Here is a 23,907-nt window from a genome sequence, read left to right on the forward strand (position 1 = left end):
GAGCTTTTGGGAGCAGCTGCTGTGGCACATGTTCCACGTGGATGTACCACCAAACACACCTGCACCAAAGGGACCGGGCTAGTGTAAGACAGTCAGTACGTCACCTCTGCTCCAGCTTTCCTTAAACACAGAAGTTCTACGTCAGTTTTCATATTTGATTGCATCCAATTACATTCATAGAAAGGGTCTGATTTTTATCATTTAAAATGAAAACAAAAAAGGGATGCATTGAGATATCCCTGCTCCGTCTCCTGATTGAAGGGTGAATTGTCCGTGAGGCCAAAAAGAGCTGAAACACAAGGTTTAGTGAGAACATGAAAAGAGAGAAGAGCCATTGAATTTCAACTATGTGGAAAGCGTGTGTGGTTTACATGGGCACTGGTTAAATGGGATCGCTCCACCATTTAATGCCAACACGCAGCTGCAAGACTATTTTAACTCTTAACACAGCTGGAGCACTCACTGGCCACCGACCACAGCCAGAGCAGCTGTCACAACGGATTAAACAGCCTCCACTTTGGAGAATATGAGCACTTGTTTGTGGTGGTTTTTCACAAAAGAAGGAAATGTGCAATCACGCCGGTTGGATGAGGATGAATAAATGGGCTATTTTTAGTGAAGGGCACTGTTGGAGGTGTTGTAGCAGAGTTACTTTACATTTTACACATTGAGCAGATGTTAGAAGAACAGAGATACGTACAATCAACCAGGACAACGTGCCTCAGTTTTACAAGCAACAGTGAAGTAGCGTAGTGAGGGGCAAAGGTCAGAACCACCTTGCACAGTGATTGTTTTATTAGAGTGGGGAAGTGACACCAACTCAGCACAGATTTATAGTTCACAGTTTCCCTAAAGACAGACTTTAGTTTAACCTAAGTTCCTCGTAGAAATGTAATTTATTAAATGTTCTTGTTCTTCTCCCAGATGAGACCCCAGTTAGCGTAACCAAATACTATTATTATTTATTTGTGCAAGCTGGAAAATGTTCTAGTACTTGCTTGGTCATCCATTTTATAGTTTTCACAGTGATATTGAATGATGATTTTAATTTTTTTTCCTGAGAAAAATAATGCAGTTTTGACCACAAAAGCCACTTTCTGGCTTTTTCCAAAGTTTTCAACAGCACATTACGTGATATGTACAAACTGAATCCACTCTGGAAGACAATAAGAGTTATTTTTAGGTAGGGAATGAACTTTCAGCTTCATCTGATGTAAGGTATTTGGACCACAAGTCATCATTCTGTTACAGTATACCTCAAGAGCATCCAAATGTGGCATTTGGCCTCTTTGGACACAGCTAATATGATAATATTTTTCATGCATGCATGCAATTTGCAAGTTGGATGCAAGTATCTTCCCCCATTTGGGATTATTTCAAATGCTTATCTGACCAGAATGTTACCCAGTCCTTGTGTTACATTCAGTTCTATTCACCAAACATATTGTTCCTGCCAATTCAAATGAAATGTACTAATATTAGAGACATAAAAGAGAAGAGTTACTCCAAAAAGTTCAAACATTTTTTGCTTGAGGCCCTGCAACCCAAATGTTTGTTCCGGTGTGATGGTATCCCTTTGAGAAGCTTTGTATTCCAGCCTTGAACTGCAGTTTAAGGCTCAACGTCCACACCCAACCACGGAGAAGATGAACATTAGTGTGTCAGTGAAACTGGAAAGGAAGATGCAGACAGTGATGTATTTGAACAGATGAGCCCTAAATCTCTCACTCTGCACCAGTTAGGGGAACCAGCTAATGACTAGCTTTCACATTTAAATAGCCACCTGTCAGATGTGACATTTGTGTCTGACTAAGCATCATATTTGAATCAGTAGTGACCTCTTGTGGTGCACAGTGGACAGTTACTCCTCTCATTATAATTCAAATCTCACACCTAGACTATATTTATTTTATAACAACGTCCTGTACACTTTAATCATAAAAAGTGTAACCATGCTGTCTGTGTGTAATGTATGTTATGTATTAGCTGTATTTACTTTCCCCAAACCAGACTCCCAACTGGAAATGTGTTTAATACCAGCACTGTATCACACAGGAACATTTCTCAGATGCAGTTTGGATGAGGATCCATCGTACAGGCATTGTAACAGCTTGTGTTGAGCAAATTAAATTTATAACACAGCAGCGGGGGCATTCAAAAATAGCAGGGAGATTCAGTTATAAAGTGTTTTGGTTGTGTGGAAGGTCTGGCACAACAAACACATTAGCTATCTGAGCCAGGAACCCTGTGGGACACCAGCCTACAACCCCACATTAAGTCCTTAGACACATTACCTGCAGCCTCCGACATGATCTGAGACGCTAACATTCACTGCAGACGTTTCAATGTCCATCTTTTGCTCCTGGAAGTCGTACTGGAGGATATACAGACTATATCCTCGTAGCTGTTTTGTGCAGAATTGTTTGATGTAGGCAATAATCATGGAGAAAAAGTTACAGCAGCTTGACCTCTGAGAAATGTTTAACCGTCACCTTTTCTGAAAGGACTGTGACATTTTTTCCAAATTAGGCCAGTTAAGCTGCAAAGGCCACAACAGGCGCCACAAATGCCTCTTTGATGGTATTAACAGCATGTAATTGTGTTACGCGTTCATCCCAGGCTAATTTTGTGCTAAAGAGCTGTCTGACTCAGGTCATATTTGGCTCCCCGCTGTCAGGCCTTTGTGCCCCCCGAGGGTCCCCCTTCTGCTGCCGGTACTCGACCATCTGGAGCCTCCATCCTCTGACCGCAGGACAGGCCAAGGAGATGAGGGAGGGAGGGAGGGAGGGAGGGAGGAGAAAGGACCAGAGGGTAAGCAGTGGGGCGAGGGGGACACTGGCCAGAATAACTGATGCAATAATGCTCCATTATTCAGACCAGTTTAACAAAATGATGCATGGATAGAAATAATGTAATAACAATAACACTGTAGCCAAATATTAAAGGAAAAAATGCGAGAATGAGAACACAAGCAGACAATATAAAAAAAAGTGACATAACTAGTTTTTCTTTATTACATTTTTGGACTGTTTTCTTTATTTAAGGCTGGAATAATACACTTGAAGGAACATTTTGCCTCCAAAACTGCAGGCTGTGTGTTGATTTCAATTTTATAAATTCACAATGTAGGCCTACAAAGCACTGAAACCTATGAATATCATACAGTAAAAAAAAAAACACCTCCGTCAGGCCCGGTTGTTGCTGAATGAGGTGCTTTTTCGTCACACTGTTAAAAGATTAAGGGAGCGACTTGGCCGTGTGGAGCAGTGCTCTTTGATAACAGCGGGGGCAGTGTTTGAACAGTACGACCTCTCCTGGCACGCAGGAGGACAGATGGTGGCTCTGGGGTCAGCCAGAGTCAGATCTAAATAAAGGAATTCAGCGAGTACAGAACAGATTCTCCAGTACACCCACAGTACACCTTTGTGTCAGAATGACATAATACACTGAAAGCATGGCATCAGGACAACATGTAGAATATACAGATGTTAATCACAACATAGTAAACAGGATTTATTTGGGAGTTTTGTTGTTAATTGATGCTTTTAAAAGCTCTAAACCTACTTATCTTTAAAGCTTTTTCAATATAGAAAGTTTATATTCCTGTATTGTCTTCCAGTGGTGTTCAGGGAAGTAAAGATCCAGTACTCCTTGATTGTTTATAGCCTGTGGAATCAGTAAAGACCCCAGTTTCTGCTGTTAGTTGTGACTTACTTACACACTCATTATAGTTTCTGTGTTCAAATAAAATGGAAGAAAGGCCTGGGTATCAGGATAAAGTGATCTTGTGTCATGTCTGCTGTTTAAAGTGTTATTCCTTGTTTCAGCCAGTAGATGGCAACATTACTCTGATCTGTAAAAGTGACTGACTCAGTAAAAAAAAATCCGAAATTCATTTGAAAGTTGCTCATTTAATGAAATATAATCTAATTGATATCATTGCAAACTTGATCCAAGTTTCGCTGTTTTTAATTGAAAGTGTATTTGGTGTACAGTGCTACAGACGCGTTATAAAACATTTTATTGGCGCTAATATGACTTTAATATTAGCTATATTTCCTCTTCCTCAGTAAACTGAAATACTTCTTCTGTTCACACGCACACGTTTCCGTTGAGTTGAACTTTACTGTGAGTAAACAATGAGTGCCTAATAAAAGAGTAACAGCCTACAGAAACAGACTCAAAACAGAGCAGCAACCAGGACAGAGAGTGTCTTTAAAAGTAACACACACAAGAAGTAAACACACACTGTAAAGCTCTTACTTACTGTCCATTAAAAATACGAGACAACGCGGAAGCGGCTCGGGGGCGACTCCTCTCGCTCCACCCAGACACTCTTCGACGTTAAACTGACTCGTCGGTCGACATTTTCGGCACAGCATCATCAGCGCTGACGTGAAACTACGTGAGCGGAGGCACAGGCCGTCCACCCATACCGTAATTAGTGACGAGTCAGACTACGTAAAACTTCGGTAAGTCACTGCAAAGCTGTCACATTTTTGCTCAGCACCTGTCGCGGCAGAGTCGGCGGACAATGCGCAAACCCGTTTGCGGTGCGGAACTGTTCATTAAAAGTTTTTGCTTTGCGAGCATTAGCTGAATTAGCTGAGCAACATGGAGTGAAAAAAAAAAAAAAAAAAAAAATGTTGTCAGCGGGCTCGGAGGCAGCGGTTCTTTTTATTTTTTTTAAATTTCTGCTGAAGTTCACTAGGCTGCGTCAAGTGTGACGGGGTTAGATGGATGACGGAAGTTTATCGAACGGTTTCTCTTCAAAATAAAATATGTAAAAGAACTTGTCATGAAAAATATCAATGCTTCCGTCTTTATTCCAAATTCCTCTAAACTATTTTCTGTCTTTTTTTCTAAATTGTGTTAATAAAATGATCTACCGTTTTAAAATAAAAGTGTAAAAATGAAATCTATTGGGTTGCAGTGCAGCTTATTTTCACTCTGTATCACTGAAATAGGGAAGTCACATTTGTCTTTGGGAAATGTCCTGAACTTTATAATTGAAAGTTACTTGAAATACACCAATAAAAAGCTGTAGGACTTGTGTTTACAAGTTGGGCTTTTGCTCCATTTAGTGAGATTGAAAGTGAAATGAGTCTGTTGTCTTCTGCTTTGACACGCTTGCAGAAATTCTTCTGAATATTTGGACCCGGGGATTTTCCTAATCAGATGTTCAGTAGCAGATAGTAGACAGCATTTGAGATCATGGTTGGAACCAATCTTTATTACACAGCCGCCCTGTTGTAGTTTCTCATGAGAACAGCATTCTGGCTGGTGACTGTGACGCTGGCACACTTTAACTGATATAAACTTCTTTCTAAGAACATTTTTTGTGGAGAGGTTTGCACTTATTACTACATTAGTTTATTTGTTTTAAACAACTTTAAACCTGTATTCTACTGTAGTTTTGTTTCATTTTTGGCACCTTTAGACCTTAAATGTGAGAAAATCTCCATTAAAACAGATACAAATACTTAAAGCTGGCAGGCGACTCAGAAAACAAAGAAACTCCAAGTTTATTAAAGGTATAAAGGTTTTTAATGAAGCCATGGGCAGGAAGAGCTGGGTGTGATCCATGAAGCAAAATCCTTTTTAACAAAAGGCACATTCTGTCTGGTTTGGTATCAAATAAAAAAATTTGTGATCTCTGATAAAGATATTGGAGAAGAGTAGAAAATAAAAGGAAGGCCTTTGTCGGCCTCAGAATTGGTAATAATCTGCTTGTCTGTCTGTCTGTCTGTCTGTCTGTCTGTCTTTCTGTCTTTCTGCCTAGGTGACTGAATATGGATACCCCGGTCTCACCTCAGTTAGACAGCAGTTTAAATGATTCAGTGACAGATGGAGAGGAGAACCACAGTGAAACCAGTCCATCTCCTGCAGCTCCTCCTCAGGTACACACACACACACACACACACACACACACACACACACACACACACACATTGTTATAAAGTCTTATTTAGCCATTTAAAATGATAGAGAAGGTACAGCAGCACTTGGATGCTCATGGATACGCGTTGCAGCATGAGATATGTAACTTGTTGAAATGCTGACTAAAGATGACTTTCTCTTCTTTTACACCACACACAGAGTCATTTTTACAATTGTAGCTTTAGGCGTGAACGTATTGATTTGTGTCTGCAGGTGCCGGTGGTTGCAGAGTCTCCCGGTGTTACTGTTGTCCAGCTGTCTGACAGTCAAACGGTGCAGGTCCAAGGGGTCATCCAGGCCCCTCAGACCTCCGTCATACAGTCACCACAAGTCCAGACTGTCCAGGTGAGAGCATGAGATGCCCCCTGCCAGGATTTCTACTCGTGTTAAGTTTCAGAAAAGTCCAAGTAAATTCTTAAGTCATTCAAGGCAAGTCCAAATCAAGTCTCAATTATGTCATAGCAGGTTTCAAGTCTCAAGTCACTGAAGTCAAGTCCATGCCAAGTCCCCAGTCTCAAGTCATACAAGACCAAGACAAGACCAGGTCAGATCTATCAGAGCAAGCTTCAAGCCAAGTGTCAAGTTATTCAAGACAAGCCCAGGTCATTGGTCAAGTCAATTCAAGTTGATTCAAGTATTTTAAGTCAAGTCTAAGCCAGGTCTCTAGTTTACAAGTCCAATTCAAGTCTGAAATCATTCGAGACATGTACAAGTCAAATCAGTCAGTGCAAGTCTAAAGTAATTGAAATCAAGTCTAAATCAAGTCTTTAGCCAAGTCTCAAGTCTTGACTCTGCCGGAGCAAGTCTCCAGTCTCAAGTCATACAAGACAACTCCAAGTTAAGTCCTCATTTTGGTGCCTTAAGTCAAATTCGAGCCCATAGCTCCAGCCTATAGCTCTGGTATCACCATTTAAAAAAAGAGAGCTGTTGTGAACACAGATTGAACAGGAAAAACTGTCCACATGAGTACTCGCACAAGGATTTACAGGTTGTGATGTCAGAGTAGTGGGTTAGTGAATGAGGATTTAGTTAGGTACCATGTGTAGGAGGTACTCTGGAATGCATGTGGTCCGATGCAGTGCATCTGTTAATAGGATTGATGTGAGTAGCAGGAGCTGAGGTTTAAGCTCATCAGTCTAACCTTCAAATTCAGGAGATGTTGTTGTTGTGTCTGGGCAGGAGGACAGACACACCAGACAACACACTGACCTGGTGAAGCTGTGTGACGCTGGCCAAAAGTCAGAATGTGATTGTTTCACAGTCCCTCCAGAAAAACGCGATTATGCGATCGCATAATTCAATGCATAATCAGCCAAAGTCCGCATATTTATGCGGGGGCCGCATTTTTTCAAATACGCCGCACTTTCACCGCATAAATTGCAGATTTCCGCGCAAAATATGCAGGGTTTGCATGATTTCATAATCCCCGCATTTTCGTTGCAAAAAAAGTCACATATATCTTGAAAAATCTTCGTCACCATCGTCATCTTTCAAATTTCTTGAGAAATTTGAAAAATGTTGCGTTTACTTCACACAAAAGCAGCCATTTCCCCCTGTTGCCATGGGAACGTTATGAAGTGACGTAATTACGAACGTGAACATCATCGAAAAGCTGCAAACCCCGCGATGAAGCCATGATGAAGCCCGCAAATCAGTCTCATATTTCATTTATTCATTTTTACAGAAGTTGTAGCATATTCCTTTTGTAAAGCTACAGAACTTGTTTGACTCATCAATGTTTTGTAAGTTTGAGCCATGTGTTTATTAAGGTCTGAAATAAAACAAGATGAGAACTTAAATATTCCCAGCACTTTCTGTGATGTAGTATGCTTGCTTATCGTAGGAAGTAATAAGAAATGACTATTTACATTAAGGTAGTAGCCTAGTGAGAACAGGGTGTTGGGGGAATCACTTTTTTTTCTCTTTTTCATCAAACTGCAGTTTTTGCAAGTTCCCGCAATTTTTGCAAGTTCCCTCAATTTCATTGCATAAAATTGCATAAATATCCCGCATATTCCATCGCATTTTTTAAGAAAGGTGCCGCATAATCAAGGATTTTTGCGCGCAACAATCACAAAAAAACTCTGCATTTTTCTGGAAGGACTGGTTTCACTGAATAATGCGGTGCAGACGGATGCACGGATGTTGCATTGTTTTCAGCACTTGAACTTGGATGAAATAACACTCCCCTCCTTTGATCAGTTAGATCTTGCAGCAGGTTTTCTCTCAAGTGCAGCTTGGTGTGCAGTGCACAGGTTACTTCTTAATTTCGTGAAGAGTATCTTTACGAGGAAACGGGTCAGGAAAGAGACTTGTGAACTGCACAGTGAAAACTCAGATGGAAACCACAATGTGGTCTTGTTAACTGATTTCAAAGTACTCTGTGCTATCAGTGAGCTTCATCAATAACAAGTTTGACTTCATTGTGGTGAACTTTTCATTGTAATAATTACATTGGTACAGTAAATTCCCTGTATCCCTGATTCTGAAAACAGAGAGCTAAAGTTTATTAAAGGTTTTATGTTTGCTTCTGTAAACATGTTCTTGACAAACTGTGTCAAGACTAAAACCTGTGTGCCGCAGCAGCAACCATTGTGCTACTTTTATAAACCTCTGAGACCTTTTGAGTGCATAAATCTAAAAAGCGTAGGCCTAACTTCCAATAAATGGATGTGGACACACCTCTGTTTAACCTGACATAAATCAGACATGTCTTTTGACTGGCCCAGACATCGTCCTCTGAACACAATGAAATTATGCTTGGAGAAAGGCAGGCATTGACTCACACATTCACAAATAATTACACAGTATATAGAGCTCTGTAAAGACTGTTGAGACCTTAAATGGGTTGAAAGGATTCCTTCTTTGACATCATCCTTCTCTTTTACAATTTATCAAACATATTCACTCACAAAAGCAAAAATAAAAAAAAACATTACTGCGGATCACTCACCCTTGTTAAACACTGTTTGTTGTCTATAGATTGCCACTGTAGCAGAGCTGGAGGATGACGAGTCAGTCACAGACACTCAGAAGAGGCGGGAGATTCTCTCCAGGCGTCCATCTTATCGGTGAGAAGACGTCAACAGTAGACAAGACCATGATAAAAAATGCATATGGTGTGTAAAGTCTGATAATGTTGAGCTGTCTGCGTGGAGTTTATGGAACTCTCCTCTCCCGCAGAAAAATACTCAATGAGCTTTCAACGGATTCACCGGCAGTTCCCAAAATCGACGAAGAGAAGACAGAGGAGGAAGTGCCCGTTTCCAGTGCAGCCTCAGCATCAGTGCCGACCTCCATCTACCAGACCAGCTCAGGACAATATAGTCAGTACACACATGAACAGGGACATTGGCTGAACTTAAAGCAGCCTCAGTTTAGTCCCTAAATAGAGTTCCTTGTGTCCACCAAAATATTTTATTTCCTGTATAGGGTAGCATGGATGGAAGTGTGGGTTCGGGAAGTATTTTTCCCTCCTGTAAATTTCCATTTGGAGGTTTTTCATATAAATTTCCATCTAGCATTACATGAGACTCCTGGATAATGTAACACATTAGTTATGTATATCATCTTTTTTCAAATGGTATGTTCTGTCAGTCGAGTGTGGTAGATGGCTTAAAATACAACTGTGCGCAGGTCCCTCAGTGCTGTTGCTACGGAGAACGTGGAGTACAACCATGAGCACAAATCCAAGCTTCAGCGTATTCAAAAAGCTTGGATGAGTCAGTCAGGAACAATAAACAGCGTCATTGTTGCCGCATTTGTCACAAATTAGCTGTGCAGGAACATTTAAGCCTGGTGATAAATATGGTGAATATGTCTTGCTGCAGTGCTCCATGGGAGTTGTGGTTGACTTCTTTAATGAAGTTGTTATGTTTAGTTATAACTGAACTTTGACCCCACACAGTTGCGTTCACTCAGGGGAGAGCCATCCAGTTGACCAGCCCTGGAGCTGAAGACCTTCAGGGGGCCCAGACCCTGACGGTGGCCAGCTCTCCCACCCTGCAGCCAGGAGCCACGATCCTGCAGTGTGCAGCTCAACCCGGAGACTCCCCACAGCAATACTACATTCAGGGAGGGCAGGTGCTCATCCAAGGTAGGTTTCAACTGCTTTCGGTGAAATTTATGTTGTACATATGTAAAACGTTTGGAATGGTAATTTGCAGGTCTGGTGATGATACAGTGCTGAAATAGAAAATACACAATTTCCTTAGGTACTTTGAAAATTTCTGACATCTGGCAGCATTAGGAATACCATTCATCTTTACAGGGACATAATTTGAGGCTAAGATGAAAATCTGTGTAAATCAAATTTAAAATGATAATCCACAATTTAAATCATGGGATTAAGACCTGGACAGAATTACGGGATTGTGTAAAAGAAAATGTACGTGGTACACCCACAACCCTGGGTGTTCAGAGCCCTAGCACAGATTGTCTCAGGGGCCAGTTTATTACCAGCACGACTGAAAAACATTTGAACTTCATGCTAGTATGAGTAGCAATTTTAATATGATAAAGTACTTAAATAACATGTGAAAAAATATTAAAAGTGAACATTATTGTATTGTAAAATGCTGTGTTAACTAAGGCCCCCCCGTCATACACTATCCTTCAGTGCCAGGTTCCGTACTTTCTGTAAGTATTAGTTTTCCTTAAACCTGTTTTTTACAACATGTATGGATATAAGATCTAATTAATGAAAACATAAACACATAACGGAAAACAATGGAGGCAAGGTTTTCATACCAATGACTCATACATTGCTCATCTATTGCCATGAGAGTGCAGTCTAATAGGCTGCCCATTAGTCCATAACTGTTTCATTATGAATTCAAATTTGATTTATTGAATTGAATTGAATTCTTAGAGACAGTGAAGCCATTATTGACTAATGGGCAGCCTTTTAGACTGTGTGGTTACAAGGCAACATTTCAAGGACACAGACAGCCACAGACTGTGTCCACTGTGTTGTGGAAAGGATGGGGTTTCAGTTGATGCCTTTTTTGTTTTGGGATGGTTTCTCTAACTCTTAATCCTGACATTTAGCCTGTCCTTGAAAATGAGTCTGGATAAATGTACCCTTAATTCCTAAAACTATAAATGCAGAACATACAAAATAATGTAAGTAATACAAAATATAATAAAATACTAAAACTAAACACAAGAAATACAATATACACATACAATCTGAACAAATAGTTTTACAGCATAAATAACATACATCCAGAAGTTAATCATGAGCAGTTGACAGCTTGTCTCTTTATTGTATCCCCTTGCACTCCTTTTCCAGAAAAATAAAAAAAAAGAAATGCTTTCAAAACAAAAAGACATTTCCCACTTGCCACAGTATTTTAGAGGTTATACATTAAAGTTGCAGCCTATGAAAACAAATGTGATCTTGGGTTGGACAAAATACCTGCACTGTGATCCAGGTACACTCCTACTCTGGATGATAAAGGGCCTGAGACAGGAGTGTCGCTGTTGTTGTGAAACTGTTTTTAGCTAATCCCTAAGCCTTACAGTTGTTTCCAAATGCACACGTCCCTGTTCTGCTAATATGCAACTGCTATTTAAACTTCTCTCCACCTCCCAGTAACAACGTCCAGTCAGGCCCTTGTTGCTCAGGATCTGCCACCTTACTAGAAATGTGTCTGCGTGCCGCAGATGTAGTTGAGGTTTCTTCAACAGTGTTCCCTTACTGTTCCCCTCAGATAACAACACATATGTGTGTACTGTGTTTGGATCTAGTGCGATTTGACATGAATACTATAATTTAAGCTCTAGTTGGGCTGTGGAGGTATCTATAAAACATCAACTTCAGTCACTGTCCTTGAGATCTTTGGCGATCCCTCATTCAGAGTCCCATGAAGTTTATCTCTTACCTCTGACACAGCCGTATCCCATCTTCAAAGTACTGAAGAGGACGGGTATTGGAGCTAGGCAAGTGTGTGGATTCATGGAGACAGGAGAGTGAAGGCTTCCGATGTAGAAAACAGGCGCTATCCGCTGTGAGAGCTGCTCCACCCCCGTGTCTTTCCTTCGCAGATCAGCGACCTCCTGCTCTTTGGCCCGACTCACTTCTGCAGGGATCTGATCTGCTTCTTCACATCACAGTGTTGTTTCTCAATCATACTAGTTAACTCAGTAAAGATCTTCTCATTGTCCCCTTACTGTTTTATCGGCAGAGGGATTGAGACCCTCCACCTCCTGTTGAAGGACCTTCATGTCCTCCTTTTAGTTCTGGATTTGTTGCTGGATATTTAGCCAACTCACCTCAAGCTCTCGCTGCCTCTCCGTCCTTTCTTCTGCAGCTGAGCCTGTGTTTTAGCCTTTATGCTTATCTATGCTCAACATGGATTCATAGCAAGGCTAGAAATGTTGCTCACAGTAAGAAGTCTTACACATCAGACAGGACCTGAGGGCTTCAGCTTTCTCCCAGTGCAGACATCATGAGTCCAGCTCCTCCACTAAGTCAACTGACATGCTTTTTTTTTTTTTTTTTACCAGGAAATGCCTCGGTGTGAAGGTCTGCCCACACACTTTTTCTTATCCTCTTCATCCCAGTGGTTTTTAATACAGCTCAAACACTAGCTGTGCCCACAAAGAATAGTCACTGGATCCTTCAGACCTAGACAGATTAAACAGCAAAGCATTTCTGGGTCCAAATATTCCTTGATCTGCCATTTGTACGTGAAAGTGAATGTCAGGTTGCTTCATGCAACAAAAAAGGGCCCTGTGTTTCTTTTCTCACGCAGTATGTATTTGGTGTCCACAAATGGACTTGTCTGCTCTTGTACTCTGCTCTCATGTTGTATACACCCATCTTTTAACTGAAATTAGTGGGAACAAGGAAATGTCTGCACAGAATGGATGTTGGTCTACCTAAAAGACCATAAAGATAAGGCAGTAAGCCTAATTAATTACAGTAAGGGCAATTTTAAAGAGGCAGTATATGCTTAGCATCTGTTTATTTCCAAGTTAAGGAGAAGAAGCCAAATTATCTTTTTTTCTGTTTGCTTGCTTCTCTTAATGGTCTGAGTTTCTATCAAAACAGCTTATGAACAAAGGTTTCTGGGTATTGGAGTCTTCCAGTAGCATATTAAAATGCCAAAACTTACATATGTGTACATATGCAAGCATGTACACTACGGTTACATTATTCAAGTTTCCATACTACCAGTATACAAGGTTTTTTTTCTCCTTTCTTTCCTTTTGCATGGTAACAAATGAATAAAACCTAGTGGCTGCTTGGAATGCAGGAAAAATGCATTAAACAAGGACAAATATGGAATGCAGTGGAAGACTGCTGATAGCAATGTTATGCTTCAGTATGAAAATCCTGATTTGAAACCTGGATTCTTCCCTGGGGAGTCACCTGATTTTTGGTTTTGTTTATAGCCAAAAAACATCATGGGAAAAAGTAGAATCAGCACTGTCTGCTCCCACAATGTTTTTTTATATTACACACAACATTTAAATGTTTAAAAATGATTACAATCTACAACAAGTGATTGAACTGGAAAGCCAACAGGTGTTATGAGACATGTACTGTTTATTTAATGGATGTTTGTCAGCGCTGTTTGTGCCTGAGGAACATCTGATTGATTGAAACGTTGCACAACAACAGTGAATTAAATACAATATATAGTGAGAGCAGAGAGCAGTGTGCGGATTCTGCTTTTTGCGATGGAGCCAATTATTTTAACGTCAACAATAAAAAGAAGCTTAATAGCCATAATGGTTATTTTTGTGCCAGTGTGTTCGACATGCATTTAGAATCAGATGGGAATAAAAAATGTCTTTAAACTAAGGATCAAAACACAGGAAAACATAATTAATTGAAACACATGTATGTATGTACGGTTTATATGTGTACAAAACAAAAACAGTATGGATTTCAATCATGTCCTTTTATATCTTTATGACAATCAGGCCATACACTCAGAAAGTCCCAAAAGGCCCACGACCCTGCTTACACGGAAATCTCAATAATCATGTGCTTTCTTTAAAACGAACCATTGTTTTCATGCTTAAAGTTTGTGAACATCGTGTGTTTTGTTCATTGACATTTAGCTTTTATCGTGTCAATACCTCAGAAATGTTTTGAAGAAATGAAACTGAAGATGAAATTTGATTTTTTGTTTTTGCTTTCCTGATAATGACATCACAGTAACACTAAAATGACTCTTTTGTCTTTTGTTCAAGGCCTCTAATCATTGTAATGCCTTCATTAGATTTGACTTCTGCTCATTGATCACTTAGTTTCTCCATCTCGTGTTTATTTGGTAGTGTACATGTTTTTTTGGCAACGCCTTTCAAGTTGAGCATTCATACCTGTGGTGGTTCTGCATTGTAATCAAAGGCGCTGATGACTTTAACCACATTAGCTCTTATGTTAGAGTCTGTGGCTTCCCTTCCACCCCACCAACTACCCAGGTATTTTCCTGCTTATTACAAAGAATTTTGCTGTTCCACAAAATGTAATAAGCGTCACTTCCTGTGTGGCAGAGGATTTACAAGCAAACCTCAATTATCTAATTCTCTCTGTCATATCTCCTCCCGCCTATTAAGACACAAACAAACGCACATACATAAAATAACTCCAATCAGGGTGCTCAACAGTTTGCACGGCAGCCACTTGGGACACAATATCCTCTTGTTTGTTGAGCGTCTCTCTAGTTGCGTCACTAGTGCTAAAAATACAACCCCTCTATTGCCACCACCCCCCCCTGCAGCTCCCCCTCCTTCTCTCCCTCCCTCCCTCCCTCCCTCCCTGCCCGCCCCGCTCACATTGTGTCTCTCTATTTCAGCGTCTGATCCGCGGGGGGGGAGGGGAGGGTGGGAGGAACTCTAATCCAGGGTGTTTTACTGACTTCAGCGGGCAGGAGTGATGTCATTGTGATGTCAATGCCTGTAATTGTAATCAGTCTGTAAAGTTGACGAGTGTCCACTCTGATTCAGAGAGAGCTGGGAGAGGAAAGGGAGAAGGAGAAAGAGACGTTCCAGTAAAAGAAGGAGTAAAAGGTAGAAGAGGTTTTTTTTTTGTGCTGAGGTGTTTTGCTGCCGTGGTGCTGGATTATTGGAAAGAAGAGATGGCTGTAACTGGGGATGAGACCGAGTCAGGTAGAGCTTCTCTTACACATATTTTTAATGTGTTATGTGAAATAGATTGCTTGTTCTACTCTTGCTGCCTTGAGTAAGCTTTACACGTGTATTGCATATGCTGTCAGATATGTTCTCTATTGAGGATTAGAAGTATTTCTAAGGGTACACCTGTTTTTGCAGATGGTTTGTTTTCCAACTGCACGAGCAAACCTTTTATTTATCCAACTGTAAGAGCAAATCTGTTTCTTGCAGAGAAATATGTAAGACATTTAAACTACTTTTAAATGTCTTTAACCTCATGTGTTGTGAAATTGAGGAAGGAACATGCCATAGATTGGACAGCTGTCCCGCACATTTCAACACAGGAAAAGCACTCTGACAGCTCAGAGTGGTGTTGTTAAAAAAAAAAAGAAAAAAAGGGAGAAAACAGTTTGAACAGGCCAAGAAGTGTTGGGGTAGTTTGCTAAACTCTGTTCCTGTCAGTCTGTGTCCCACTGATACACACACACACACACACACACACACACACACACAGCTCTCTGAACCACTCCAGTGGTTGTCAGGCAGAAAGGTGGGGGGTGGTGGGGGAGTACGAAGTAAAGGGGCGGGTGGCAGTGGAGGGGGGCGGGTGGAGGGTAAGATAGTCGTCGGTTTGACGTCACTCCAGTTTCCTGGAACAGAGGCCAGGCAGGGAAGAGAGAATGCAAAACGGGCGAATGAGACGCACACACTGACGTCAGCACAGCCCGAGTCACTCTGTTATCACAATGAGAGACTCTGTGTGTGTGTGTGTGTGTGTGTGTGTGTGTGTGTGTGTGTGTTTGTGTGCACGTGCACCTGCTGTGTCTCTTTGAATGAGTGTGTGTTGTGTGTGTGTGTGGACAGAAGAGAGGGGGAGAAGATAGAAACTTCACAGGAACACAGTGAAAAAGAGAAACTGAAATGGCGAGAGCGAGCAGGCAGAGCGGTTAACAGTTGAGTCATCTTATTGATGACTCAACTCAAACAGCACACAAACCACATCCAGAAAGCTGCCTTTTTTTTTTTTTACCAGAATCATTGTTCAATGCAATAAACTGTTGGTTTACAGTGGTTCACAATGCGCTAAACACAACATTACCTCACACCAAACACAAGTGAAAATACCTACTGAGTGAGACCTACGGCAAGTCTCAGGAGACCAAACATCTAAATTCCTTCTCTTGAGTTGTAATGTATGCGCATGAATTAACAGAACATCCCGTTAATCAGTGTTAACACTTTACCATATGTTTCCGAGATGTCAAACATAACACAGTGTTGCTTAATGGATTAAATGTGATAACAATATTAATATGATAGAATGAATTAGGTTCTGTTCCAGAACAAAGCTGCGAGTCTGCTGTTAACACTGGAGCTCCTCCCTAACTGGCAACAGTAGTCACAAAAACCAGTAACTTCAGTTTCTACTGTTACAGCCACTTGACACTAATCCTGTAGTATAAATTACTAACTCGTGTGCACAAATGAAGTAATTCTAGAGCAGAAATCACTAATTAGTGCACACAAGTAAACAAATAACATACTCCGTTCACCTCTTGTGCTGCGTAAAGATCATGTGGGGGAAGAAATTATTATTTATTTCAATAGATTTCAAAGAGAAGTTGGGGAGTCTCGGTTTTTTGTTTTTGAGCCAGCATCTAGTGGTCATTAGAGAAACTGCAGTGTATGCCATGTCTCAATTCTGACAAGGGGTTTTGCTTCTTGCATGTTAATGCATTAAATAAAAATACTTTACACTTTATAATAAGATACTGATGACTGTACATTTGTCAGACATTTAACATGTTTTTCCAAGTCCCTACTGGCTGTCCTGTAACAAGCTGTATAAGGTACAAAATAATCAACAATATGTCACTCTCTGACTTTGTGTTGTGCACCTGCATAATAACCACTGACAGAGACACAAAAGGAACAGAAAGGCAAAAAACATATTTTTTTCTTTCCAACAAGTCATTTAAGAGCAAATACCTGTTCACAAGGACAGTAATGGTCAGAGGAAATTCATCTTTTAGGGCAGGAAGGAGAGCGGATAAGCTCTCTTGGCTGAAGTTGCTGTCTAACATCCTCTGATGAAATACTTGTTTGCTGTATTTTTATGAGGTAAATGAGGACAACAAAAAGTTAAGAAAGTTGTGGGACTTGGAGTCCTAATGCTTTTTTTCCATCTTCCCACATAGCTGCCACAGGAGACATACCCGCCTACCAGCTGCGGTCGCCCAACTCAGGCCTGGCCCAGAGCATTGTGATGGCAGCGTCCCCGGGCTCCATGCAGAGCCCCTCATCACAGCACGCAGAAGAGATCACCCGCAAGAGGGAAGTCCGACTGATGAAAAACAGGTAGGAGCTGGTGCCAGTAGCAAGAGATGGTGACGGAGCTGTAGAAGTTTCTGGGCATCATTATTTTGAGATCTCTAATCCGATACTGACCCTCTAAGTTCTTAAACATGATGTAAAGGAAATAACCCTGGTTCATTCCTGAAGGGATCAGAAAGAAAGTGAGTGGGGTTACCAGAGTATGTAACTATTTCTGGCGAGTAAATAAGCTCATGTTCATTGCACAATAATTCACAAATGCAGTAGTGTGAGTATTTAGAGTGCTTTAAATCTTATTTTCTATCCTGCAGTCACTCTTGAATCTCATTTTGGGGTAAAAAAAATGGTTGTGCTACTGCTAAATCAGCTTAAAAGATGCAATAAAACAACAAGTTGGAGGTTGATGTTCACACTTTTTTTGGTTGCTGCAGTGAGTCAAGTAGTGCAGAGATCTGCAGTGTACTGCTTTTATAGACGTTGGAATGTTTCTGTGCCCCTTGATTGTTCATGATTCACACAGCAATGCTGCAGCAGGCAAACGAATGGTTGTCTGGGAAAATATGGACTTAAAAGTGGAAGCAGTTTACTTGTAAAACCTAAACTTGACAGACTTAAAAACGTCTGCTCCCATGGGTTGTGCATAGCTTGGACTTTGTCAGGAGCCTAAATTAAATTTTCGTCAAACATATTTTCCCTCTTTTCCTCTCCAGGGAGGCAGCTCGCGAGTGCCGCAGGAAAAAGAAAGAGTACGTCAAATGTCTGGAAAACCGTGTGGCTGTGTTGGAAAACCAAAACAAGACCCTGATTGAAGAGCTGAAAGCACTGAAGGACATTTACTGCCACAAAGCCGAGTAGCGGCGGCTGTTTGTGGTCACGGGCTGCAGACGGTGCCGTTTACAAACTGCTACAGGAAAACAAAAAAAAAGAAAAGACTCTGGAACAAATACTGCTTCGACCGTCTTTGTTTCTCTGCTCACTCAGGCCTGGTTCACGCCGAACTCAGATGTGTCCCGGGGAATTCGAACAGCTTGAGCTCGCCATTTCGCTCTTGTTCTTATCTTGTGCTCTTTGCATGTGAAGACTCAAGTGTCGTACACACTATGCTTGCTGTTGCTTTTGTGCCAGCCAATGAGAGCCAGCTAAAGAAGAGGAACAGGAAGAGGAAATACAGGTGCTTCCTGAAAACGTACCGCTCAAGTAGAGATTATGGAAAAAAAAAAAAAGTCCTTGGCGGGGCAGCCAGGTCTCGCTACCAGCAAGTTTCTCTAAGGTCAGACGAGGTGCACACAAAGCTACGCAGATCCACCACCAGCTGCAACGACGCAACCCAACCGTGTTTACCTGATAATGTCATCTGTGTCATTCACGCTGCCGTTTTTTAGGTCGGTCCATGCATTCCTTCAGCCGAAAAACACAATTAAGGAAAAATATCTCGTCAGTGAAGTGATTTACTGAATCTCATCAACTTTGCAATTTGTATAGAAGTTCTTGATTTGGTCTAAAAGGTTTCTCGAGAGTGAACTACAAGAATTTAATATGTAAATTATCTTATGTTTGGGAGTTAACGCACAGAGCTTCAAATATATATTTCAAGCCAATATAAAGGGGCATGATGTGAATCGGAACTTGGTTAAAAAAGTCCAAAAGAGCCTTTATTTTTCTTCACTACAGTGAGTTGATTGTAATATTTTAAAATGACAGAGCCCAAGTGCTCTTACGTCAAAGCACAGAAAGTACCAAAGTGTCAGTGTGGATATCAGAGTTTATATTCTATTACATTTATTTGCAGAATTTCACTTCACAAGTTTATATACATTCTACAAAGCAAATGTAACCAATTGACTACTTGTTCAAAAAATGCAGTTGTTTACTCTGTCCTGAAAAACCTACAGTTTTGTAATGCAACATCTTAAGATGACTCGTAGCTCAAAGGATAACTGTTGTGCTTTACTGTCATGCAAGCGTCAGTTTTGTTTTTCCAGTGATGGATATCCATTGTGGTATAAAACTGTATTTGATTATGGCTAGATATTAAAATGCTCTGTTTAAAGGGTGATGCCAATTTCTTTTCTCTTTTTTTTTTTTTTTTTTTTTTTAGTGTAATGAAATTTTGATTTTAATGCTAATATATCATCTTGTGTTTAATGTGTCTGGTGATTTTGAAAAACTGCTTGCTTTTTCTGTTTTCTGTGTAGTTGTTGCGTTTGTTCCACTGAATTATATTTTATTGTTCGGAGAAAATGTTAGAAAGAGCACTTGTTAATGTAACAGCCCACCTCCTATGACTGCCAAAGCTCTTTAAGTAACAGTTGGGTATTGAACTACTGTTTAGCTCAGTGACAACATGAATTATCCTGTGGCAGTCTTGTTGTGTATTAACCAAATCACCCGTAATGGTTTGTATCCACAGAGGAATGCTTCTGTTCAGTTCTATGAAAAGGCAGGTGAGAATAAACTTCAGGTTTTCTTTGATATCAACTGAGCTGAATTTCTCTGCACGTCGGTTATTGCCAATTCAAATGGCTCCGTCTTCTACCAGGTGTTCTCCTCCCAATGTACTTCCTTGTTTGAATTGTAAAACCAAAACTATTTTTGTTTATCTAATAAAATATTCAAATGTGATATGGTTTGTGAGTTATTGCTCACCCAATTCTCACAGAACCTCCTCCTCTTCAGGACTCTAGCCAGCTTTTCATGGAGGTACAGTTAAATGTTACAGGTAACAACAGGTACTTAAAGACTGTTACTATCTCAGATAGCTTGAGGGGAATGAACATGAAGAAAAAGGACAGAGTTCTTTGATAACACAGATACAGTAATTAATAGGCCACCTGATCAAGTTCCTGGCCTTCAAAGTAAAATATCTCAGATCTACATGAAGTTTTTTAAAAGGTCAGTGACAAAGGAAAGTTCTATGAGCACCAAACTGTTGATATTTAATCCTCTCCTTTGTCAAAGTGTGGCTACTTTGTATTTTATTTGTATTCATGCAAAAGACGTAGCTCCAGGTGATGCGAGGGGTGGTTTGTCCGTAACTTGTTTATCAGGAGTGTTGTTTAAGTTTCTTCAAGTCCCTAAAGGTCACAGGTTATGTAACGTCCAAGTAAAAAGACACTCAAACCTTGGGTTTTCTTTTACTCCGCTAACAATACTGGCTCCCTTGTGGTAAGTAATAAATGTCTTTGTCTGCTTCATATCTCACTGAATAATAGTTTTCATGTTACAAGTTCCTACGATGTGTTCATAAGCACCCAGAACATCAGCTTTGCAAGTATTTTACAAATAAAAATGATTTTGGTCAAACTTGCAAATAAAAATGTTTTAAAAAGCAACAAAACAAGTGAAAATGAACTGAAACTGGAAGGTTGTTTTTAAGCGTACTAAGATTTTAGGAACCAGTAAAATGATATTCGTTTTTGAAAGGGGGACGAACATGAAAATGAGTTTCCATAGCAACCCCTGATGGTATAACATTGACCCTGAAGTGGTTGATAAGCAGTACATTATTAGATGTACCTTTCCCTCTCATACATGCACATAAACCCTCTTTAATAAAACTTATCATGCTGACACACACACAGACACACACACACACACACACACACACACACACACACACATTTCTCTCTCAAAATGACAACACACCCATAGAAACAGGAATTTGGCTTCTCTCTATCTCTTACAGACACTCACTGCATAAATACAACTCTCTCTCCTCTCTGCACACACACACACACACACACACACACACACACACACACACACACACACACACACACACACACACACACACACACACACACACACAGGCAGTGGTGAATAGGTAGTTGAAAGGGAGAGAAATGCCTCTGAGGGAAACCTTGAAACTGCCATTAACACTGAACACACTCTTTTACATTATGGTTCTTTTGAAATGTTACATACATTTCTAGCTTCAACCAACATTTGAAATGGTTTAATTCAATATTTTGTGCACTGTTTGACTTGTAGGTGTGAGTGAAGTACCAGTCAGCTGGGATCATTTCGCTCTGTGTTATGGATTAGTCAGTATGAAGACAATTGCGGTTCAAGGGTGCACAATTTATTTTTCAAAACGTATTTTTCCAACCTCTAAATTCACTGCATTCAACCATCTTTCCCTGCTGCTTAAGCTAAAACCAGAACTGAAAAGTTAGAGTGTGGGAGGCTCTTTAATATTTCATTTTGTTGCTTTTCAAACATCTTCATGGCCTTTGGTCCAGTGTGGCTGGAGTGGAAATTTCCACCTAGAGACTAACTGCCTACAAGCTGTGGGATGAAGCCTACTACCTTGACAACATCAACTGTGCTCCACTGTGGCAGTCTAGGAGGACCTCTGCTGTCCAACACAGGCTACTGCAACAGGCAGTTGAGTTTATCTAAAGAAACTAAACAATAACTTACATGTATTTTTTTTACTTTTTATTGACAAAAAACTAAAAATATACTAAAAAATATTTACGTCATAGTTTCAGTTTTGGTTGCTCTTCATGCACAATAATAGGCTGAACATTCCACTAACACCTCAAGCAGACAACGTTCAAAGCTGAAAGTATTGCTAAAAGATGTATTGATGTCTCACTTCAACATGCAGAAATCACATAACCACTATATATACACCACCTAATTGCCTCACAATGTTTCAAACCCCCTTTCCACTGGCTGAATCGATGGGCTGCATCCAACAACAATACACCTTGATATTCACTCATACTTTATTTCTGATTGGCCAGGTGTGCCCAGATGTAAAATGAAGGCAGGGTTTGAACTTCTCTCAAGCTCTCTCCTACTTCTTTTGTGTGCGCAACCAAGTGCAACACCATAACCACCTCACAGGAGAGGCTGTCTAAAAGTGTGCACCATGGTGCCAGTTTGCACGATTCTTTGGGACTATACAGACATGCAAAACTCACAGAATTCAGGAAGGCTATGACTACACCCCACCTTCAAGTGTGAGTACAGTATACACTCTTTTACCCTCATAAGATGGCACATTGTATGTTGAACTACGTCATACAACCCAGTTTGTCTGAGGCAAACTGAACCACTTTAGAGTGCTGATATACTTGCTCACAAGTGTGTGTGTGCATGGCTTTAATGGCTACCCCCTTGGTTGTATGCATCCTCATATTTATCACTGTGCATCTACGAGATGCAGCTAAGCCAAAATTGGCAGTATTTTAGGATGATAAGTAAGGTCCGTTTCAGACTGAATGGATGAAGAAAAGTTTTTAAGAGAAACTTACAGAGCTTGTTGCACCATCCTTAGGTGTCACCATGTTTAATTATAGACGTTCTAAAACAAGATACTATGCTGTTAGCAATGGATGGCTGGTCCATTCTTCCACCTGGTGGTATTCTTTGTAATCCTGCAGGTGCACAAGATTCATGCTTCATGTATGCTTTGGTAAAAATATATTTTATTATGAGGTTAACATCACAAATGCACTGGGGACATGTGACACTAGTTTTCTGAATATAGGATCTGCCTGTTAAGAAGATATACTTTATTGATCCACTAGGGGAAATTATTCCTTTTTCTTTCTTTCTTCTTTTTTATACACACACACACACACACACACACACACACACACACACACACACACACACACACACACACACACACACACACACACACAGAGAGAGGCTAAAATACACACATTCATGCACTTGTGGACATGCAACAGGGAGAGAGATGGTGGCGTGATGGGGCTGCAACGTTTACAGCGCCCCATGAGCAGTTTCTTGGGGTTAGGTTGCCTTGCTCAAGGGCACCTCGGCAGTGCACAGGAGGTGCAACTGGCACCTCTCCAGCTACCAGTCCATACTCCATATTTTGTGGTCTGTGGGACTTGAACCAAGCCAAGTCCCTACACAATGAGCTACTGCCGCCCGTTAATATATGCAACAGTATTTTAAAGGAGGGCCATAACAGTTTAATTGGTCAAATTATATAATGCAACCTTTACTGAGTGACTGAACATTAATAATAACAGACATGAGTTCATATTATATTCAATCACTAAATGCATGGGTTGGCCAGCAGATGTCACCATTTTAACATTTTGTTATTTTCAGAACACAGTGTGTGGCCCAGTGCTTCAGAGAGACATTCAATGGAAATGTAATGCAAACAATAGGATTTTCTTGAAGGCTTTAACTGAAATACAGTTGATGGGATTCTCTTGTGTGAGCACTGTTTATACTCTGACCCCAAAAGTCTGACCTCTTACTATTTCCTAAATCTGTTTGTCTATTGCAGCTTTGGACCACCATAATACAGCTGTCTAGATGAGCTAGGTGGCAGCCAAATAATCAAAATCCAAAATAGGGAAATCCACTCCACATATTATATTTTTTATATCCACAATTTATAACTTAATGGAAAAAAACATGTGACTGTCATTTATTTATTTATTGTTTGGGGTTATTGTCCTTTGACCAATGAAATTTATTGCACCTCTACAGCATCTCTTGAAGCACTTT

The 23,907-nt window shown here is 40.4% G+C and overlaps 1 protein-coding gene and 1 long non-coding RNA gene across 3 annotated transcripts; one reads left to right on the forward strand and one right to left on the reverse strand.

Moving 5' to 3' along the window:
• Nucleotides 1–1,191: 1,191 nt before the first annotated feature.
• LOC127367017 (uncharacterized) lies at nucleotides 1,192–4,367 on the reverse strand. Its single transcript, XR_007885424.1, has 3 exons — nucleotides 4,268–4,367; nucleotides 2,295–2,742; nucleotides 1,192–1,670 (listed from the first exon to the last, which is right to left on the reverse strand). It is a non-coding gene; the product is annotated as an uncharacterized LOC127367017 (long non-coding RNA).
• LOC127366994 (cAMP-responsive element modulator) lies at nucleotides 4,330–20,025 on the forward strand. 2 transcript variants are annotated; one of them, XM_051406502.1, is made up of 8 exons: nucleotides 4,330–4,472; nucleotides 5,783–5,900; nucleotides 6,154–6,285; nucleotides 8,923–9,011; nucleotides 9,124–9,266; nucleotides 9,848–10,036; nucleotides 17,268–17,427; nucleotides 18,114–20,025. In XM_051406502.1, the coding sequence occupies exons 2-8, from the start codon at nucleotides 5,793–5,795 to the stop codon at nucleotides 18,256–18,258; spliced, it is 966 nt and encodes a 321-aa protein (XP_051262462.1). In that variant the 5' UTR covers nucleotides 4,330–4,472; nucleotides 5,783–5,792; the 3' UTR covers nucleotides 18,259–20,025. The 2 variants fall into 2 exon arrangements, with proteins under 2 accessions (XP_051262462.1, XP_051262469.1); XM_051406509.1 differs by lacking the exons at nucleotides 4,330–4,472; nucleotides 5,783–5,900; nucleotides 6,154–6,285; ... (1 more) ...; nucleotides 9,124–9,266; nucleotides 9,848–10,036 and adding an exon at nucleotides 14,823–15,066.
• The last annotated feature ends 3,882 nt before the right edge of the window (nucleotides 20,026–23,907 follow it).

This window comes from Dicentrarchus labrax, unplaced genomic scaffold, assembly GCF_905237075.1.
Source record: "Dicentrarchus labrax unplaced genomic scaffold, dlabrax2021, whole genome shotgun sequence".
Classification (NCBI taxonomy): Eukaryota; Metazoa; Chordata; class Actinopteri; family Moronidae; genus Dicentrarchus; species Dicentrarchus labrax.